Below are 6,000 nucleotides of genomic sequence, written 5' to 3' on the forward strand. Positions count from 1 at the left end.
CTCGTGTTCGTGGCCCAATTAATTTTAAGATCGTTTAATAATTTTTACTGTCAGTTCACATGTCATGTCAACTATCTTCTAGCCGTCTGTCATACTATGGAGTATTCGATATGGTTTAACAATAGTGTCAAATGATAAGACACAAGACTAGTTGTTTTTAATATAAATTTATAATACGGAGTATGTGTTTAATTAATTAATAAATATCATGTTATTATAAAATAAAATATTGAATAGACAATATCATTTTACAAACTTTAATATTAGGCGGTCTTACACAAAAGATATATTGGCGTCATATAAGTTAAGCAATAAAACCAATTAGTTAGGCACTTGAATCAATTAGTTAAACATTGGAATCAATTAGTTAAACACTGGAATCAATTAGTTAAACACTAGAACTAATTTATTTAAGCACTGAAACTAATTAGTTAAACAACGAAACCGATTAGTTAAGTAATCAAAGTGGTCTTTTCGGTAAGGGGGTCTTACACAAAAGTTGTCGATTTTATTTTCACAAATTTCTACTTTAAGGTGTTGTACAACAAATATTGTACTCCCTCCGTATTTATTTAAGAGATACACTTGGTCGGACACGGGTATTAAGAAAAAGAATTGAATGAAATGAAGTAATAAAACAAGTGGGGTTAAGTAGATATTTTAATAAGAAAAACAAGTGGGGACCATGTCATTTTAGGGAGTGGAGGGTGGGGTGGGGTGTAGATATATTATTTAATTAGAGGGTGGGGTTGATAAGTTACTAAAAATGGCAAGTGTATCTCTTAAATAAATACGGCCAGAAAAGGCCGTGTATCCCTTAAATAAATACGGAGGGAGTATATCGGAGTAAAAAGTAACTCAAAATCCTTAAAAATTATCCTGATGTACATTAAAGTTATCTATTTTTCAGTTATAAAATTTATTATTTTCCTAAAATGTGTTTCTTATATAAAGTTAACTATTTAAAATTTCTATCTATAATTTTTTTTTTTTAACTTGGTACTGTAAATAGTAAGGGTTCTTAAAATAAAGAAAAACTAAACGGTTAACCCTTCGTTGTCATATTTTTGGAGCAACTGGATGTGGAATATGTTTGGTTTGAAGACCCCAAAAATATATAAACTTATGTTTCGATAGTGGTTCAAGGGTCTGGATCAGGTACTTGTTACAGTTGGTGAGAGAAAGTTAGTGAGAGAAAGTTAAGAAACCTCAGCTAGAGATATCACGTGAGAGTTGTTTGCGATGATGGAGGAGAGCAATTGGCTGTTGGCTGTTGGCTGTCGGCTGTCGGCTGTTTTACTTGGCTGGTTTGACTGGCTGTTCAAGTTGGCTGCTTTTGTTGGCTGTTTGACTATGGATTGGTTACAAATATGTTTGGTAAAATCAGTTGTTGGCTGTTGGCTGTAGCTATGTAAAATGACATTTAAGGACATTTAATGTCTTTTATTCATTTTTCAATACATACTGTGTATTGTGTACGGAGTAAAACGTAATTACAAATAAATAAATATAAATTAAAAATAAATTACTTTATGCAATAGTATGAATAAATTATTATTTTAATTAATAATTACGGAGTAATAATTAATAACTAATAATAAATAATCAATGATTAATAATTAATAATTAATAATTAATAATAATTAAATTAATAACAATTATTAATCATTAATTATTAATTAATCATTAATAATTAATGATTAATTAATTATTCACTTTTAGTTCTTAGTCATTATTAATTAATACTCCGTAATTATTAATTATTAATTATTAATTATTATTAATTATTAATTATTAAAAATAATTAATTATTAAATATTATTTATTAATTATTAATTATTAATTACTAATTACTAATTACTAATTACTAATTACTAATCACTAATCACTAATCACTAATCACTAATCACTAATCACTAATCACTAATTACTAATTATTAATTATTAGTTAATTAGTAAAAAACAAGGACAAAAAAGTAATTTAGATAGTGAAAAGCCAAAAGCCAACTCCAAAAAGCTAGTGTTACTAGCTTTTCATTTTTGGCGGAAAAGCTGGCTTTTCAGCAAGCTAAAAAGCCAGTTACCAAACACATTTTTTGGCTGTTTGACCAGATTAAAAAGCCAACAGCCAAAAGCCAACCAAAAAGCCAGCAAAAAGCCATTTTCCAAACAAGGCCATAGTCATGGCGGAGCAAAAGTATTCAAAGAATCAGATGGAGAAGGATGGCGGTAAATCCACGTCCCCTAGTCGAGGCTTACATCCCCGTAGTTTTCGTGAAGCGGTTGCTTCCTCTTCTCAATGGTTCTCGGAGGCAAAAAAGATAGTGGATAATACTATGGAATGGAATGACGGTGAGACTATGATGCCGAAAAATGAGTTATCTGTTCCGTTTAGTAAATTAACGTTGGACAGATTGAGATCACCATGGAAACTATGTTTAATGGGTAAGTGCATGGGCATTAATGTTAGACCTAACTTCATGGAGGCGAGGGTTCGAGCTATGTGGCGAGTCAAAGGCTCTATGGAAGTCATAGATTTAGGGAAAAACGTCTTCCTATTTCGATTTACTCAAACGGTTGATTATGAGCGTGCTTTGTTTTGGGGACCATGGTTCATTCTTGATCATTATCTGATGATTACTACTTGGAAGCCGAATTTTCGTCCATCGATTAATCAATTCGACACCATGTCAGTTTGGATTCGCATCGAGGAGCTTCCAGTTGAATATTACGACAAAGAAGCGTTGTTCGCCATAGCCAGGGTGGTTGGTAAGCCCATTAGGGTTGACTACGCTACTGACAAGGTGGCTCGTGCTCAGTTTGCAAGAGTTTGTATTGAATTGATCTCTCCAAGCCACTTGTCACTAGGGTATGGGTGGGGGGTGGTTGGCAGAACATTACGTATGAGAACATTGTTAATTTGTGCTTCAAGTGTGGAATAATTGGACACGACAAGCAGAAATGTCGAAGTCAAAGTCCAACTTCTCAGAAAGGTGCTATTGAGAAAGATGGTCAGCATAGCCCAATCCAACTGGACAAGGGGAAAGCGGTGTTGGAAGGCCCACTAATACCAAACCAAAATAACAATGACTTGGGTCACAGAATTGTTGCTGACGTGGCGCCCTCTTGTAATGGGCTACAGGATAGCCCAACCTAGGAAGAATATGGGCCTTGGATTGTAGTCACCAATAAGCGTAATATGAAAAGTCGGTTTTTAACTCAAAAAGAACATTAGGCCCGAATTAATGAGTATAAGAAGGGATCATCTTCCAAAAAGATTTTGTCAGTGCGTGATAAACAAAGTAATGTGGCAGAAACGAGGGTGTGTAGTTCCAAAACAATGGTTAATGCTCCCACTAATGAAGTTAATACAAAGGCTGGAGATGAAAGGTCGGAGGAAGTGGAAGCGGTACACTTGGCAAATACAGTTGAACACTTGGCTCAAGGCAATGATTCATCCAGTAACTTTTCTCTTCCCCCTTCTGGTTTAATTCAAGGGGTTATCCGAGATATATAACACTTCTCCTTCTATTTCTACCAATCCCAACTCTCTCTCTCTCTCTCAAACTCGTTCTTCAGAAGCTTCACCTACTGTTAATCATGAGTTCTCACAGTTCCAATCAGACCACATGCATGGCAACACCACCAGTACGCAACAATTTCAACAGAAGACAGAGGCAAAATTGGGTGCAACGAGGACCGAGGCATTTTCAGGGGAGAAACAAGTCACCGGAGAAGGAGGCGGAGGTACACCAGGTTTTCATGACGATTCCACAACAAAATACGAGCATCTGGTCGCCGGCGCCACCAGCGACGGCCACATGCAAGATGTCCGCGGCGCAGCCCACCTCCATTCAGTTGGTGGAAGCGTTGCAGAGACGGGAAGAGATGCAGAACCTTTGTGCGATTCCTCGGCCGAGGTTGGATTGGGGGATGAAGTCGACACATGCATTAACTCATCTAACGGGGACAGGGCCGGATTTCAACCCCATAAACATGAGGCCTCATATTCCACCAATTCCTCCAAACGAGGTCGTCATTCAACCTTTGCAATTCGAAACGCAAAGCATAGATATGGGGTGGCTAGAACGCCGTATGGCGGTGTACGTGACTCAACCAGAGGTGGTGGGGGTTCAAATTCAGGGAAACTTTTACCAAAAACTTATGAATCCCCTGAAGATTCTAGCATATGTGACTCCTATCCGAATGGAGGATCTGGGAATGATGGATGTGACGGAGTATTGGAGGGATTGGGAGATGTTTTACTACCCGGAGAACGCAGGGCCGGCGACTAAACCAGGGGTGACAATACAGAGACCTTTGCCAAACTTGAAGATGAAGATTTGCCTATGGAATGTAAGGGGAGCGTGTCGAAAGGATTTTTTTCCAGCTGTATGGTCCATCATTGAGGAGCAGCACCCTCATGTTTTTGTTTTGTTTGAAACCCAAAGTGATGATTACAGAGCGAAAGAGGTGATGTTTCAGTTGAAGTTCAATGATTATCGAGTGATCCCCCCTAATGACAAACGTGGGGGTATTTGGTTACTTTGGAAATACGAGGTGTACTTGGTTTTATTCACGGCGGAGACAAGTCACTTCCATGTGCTCTTTCACTTCAAAAATATCCAACAGGAGGTTCTTGTTACGGGAATGCATGCACCGAGTGTTCCGGGAATGCGTCATCAACTGTGGAGAAATCAAAGTCGTGATTTTACAAATTTCGTGGATGCGGCTGGATTGATTGATCTTGGATTCAGTGGTTGCCCTTTCACCTGGACCAACGCTCGTGATGGTATTGAGATGATTAAGGAGAGGTTGGACAGAGCCCTTGCTAGCCCTAAGTTACTGGATCTTTTCCCCCAGACAAAGGTACATCACTTGCCTCGTACTAACTCTGATCATGCTCCTATTGTTATTTCTTTCTTTGATTCAGTTGTTGCTGGCCCTTTCCCCTTTAGATGTAAAGAAGTGTGGATGGAACACCCTACTTTTGGTGAATTTTTCCTTAATAACTAATAGCTGATAATAATTTTTTACGAGGAAGACAGAATTTTCTTGCAAATATTAAGAATTGGAACACTAATGTTTTTGGTAATCTTAATAAACAAAAAAGACGCCTCTTAGGTAGAATTAATGGTATCCAAATCGCACTAGCAAAATATCACTCTGATTTCTTGGTTAATCTGGAACAAAGTCTTTTAAAGGATTTGAATGATATTTTTCGCAAAGAAAGGCTAATTTGGGCCCAAATAGCAGGTCTAAACTGGCGAAAATATGGGGATTACAACACTAAATATTTTCATTTACTAGCTAAAATTAAGAAAAGTAGGGGAAAGATTCTGGCTCTTAAGAATTCTAATGGGGATTGGATTACTAAGTTAGAGGATCTTAAAAATTTGGCAACTGGGTTCTATGAAAACCTGTTTGCCACTACCATGGATTTTAGTAGTCTCAAGTCAATCACTTTGAATCATAGTACCTTGTCTGATGCTAATAGTAATAGGCTTCTAGAGCCCATTACCATAGAGGAGGTTAAGGCCAACTTGTTCCAAATGGACCCTATAAAGAGTCCAGGCCCAGATGGCATACAACCAATTTTTTTCCAGAAATTTTGGGCTGACTTGGGGGGAGTTTGGTTGATTTCTGTGCTCATTGTTTTGCCACCTATACCATTCCTTCTGAGATTAATAGTTCGTACATAGCTTTAATTCCAAAAAAAGATAATCCTGAGGTAATGAGAGATTTTCGCCAAATTGGTTTATGTAATACGATTTACAAACTCGTTACTAAGATTATTTCAGGCAGGTTACGCCCCCTTTTGAGTAAACTTATTAGCCCCCTTCAATCTAGCTTCATTCACGGACGAGGTATCGAGGATAACGTTATAGTTGTTAAAGAAATTGCTCATATGTTCCATAAGTGCAAAAAAGGGAGAAATGTCATGGCCCTAAAGTTGGATTTGTCCAAGGCCTATGACAGCTTGGAATGGAGCTTCATCCA

General features: G+C 37.5%; 2 protein-coding genes across 2 annotated transcripts; both read left to right on the plus strand.

Moving 5' to 3' along the window:
- Nucleotides 1-2,183: 2,183 nt before the first annotated feature.
- LOC110793237 (uncharacterized) lies at nt 2,184-3,157 on the plus strand. Its single transcript, XM_021998092.1, has 2 exons — nt 2,184-2,828; nt 2,933-3,157. Exons 1-2 carry the CDS (start codon nt 2,184-2,186, stop codon nt 3,155-3,157), a joined length of 870 nt encoding a protein of 289 aa, XP_021853784.1.
- Nucleotides 3,158-4,335: 1,178 nt separating this feature from the next.
- LOC130465402 (uncharacterized) lies at nt 4,336-5,702 on the plus strand. The gene is made up of 3 exons (XM_056834144.1): nt 4,336-4,869; nt 4,934-4,993; nt 5,205-5,702. The coding sequence occupies exons 1-3, from the start codon at nt 4,336-4,338 to the stop codon at nt 5,700-5,702; spliced, it is 1,092 nt and encodes a 363-aa protein (XP_056690122.1).
- The last annotated feature ends 298 nt before the right edge of the window (nt 5,703-6,000 follow it).

This window comes from Spinacia oleracea, chromosome 1 (genome assembly GCF_020520425.1).
Source record: "Spinacia oleracea cultivar Varoflay chromosome 1, BTI_SOV_V1, whole genome shotgun sequence".
Lineage (NCBI taxonomy): Eukaryota > Viridiplantae > Streptophyta > Magnoliopsida > Caryophyllales > Amaranthaceae > Spinacia > Spinacia oleracea.

Coding starts and splice junctions, on each gene's coding strand:
- LOC110793237 (XM_021998092.1), top strand. CDS start 2,184: ATGGCGGAGCAAAAGTATTCAAAGAATCAGATGGAGAAGGATGGCGGT. Junction 2,829..2,932: donor CTCGTGCTCAGTTTGCAAGA/GTTTGTATTGAA, acceptor TTGTGCTTCAAG/TGTGGAATAATTGGACACGA.
- LOC130465402 (XM_056834144.1), top strand. CDS start 4,336: ATGAAGATTTGCCTATGGAATGTAAGGGGAGCGTGTCGAAAGGATTTT. Junction 4,870..4,933: donor ATCTTTTCCCCCAGACAAAG/GTACATCACTTG, acceptor TCTTTGATTCAG/TTGTTGCTGGCCCTTTCCCC. Junction 4,994..5,204: donor GATGGAACACCCTACTTTTG/GTGAATTTTTCC, acceptor AGTCTTTTAAAG/GATTTGAATGATATTTTTCG.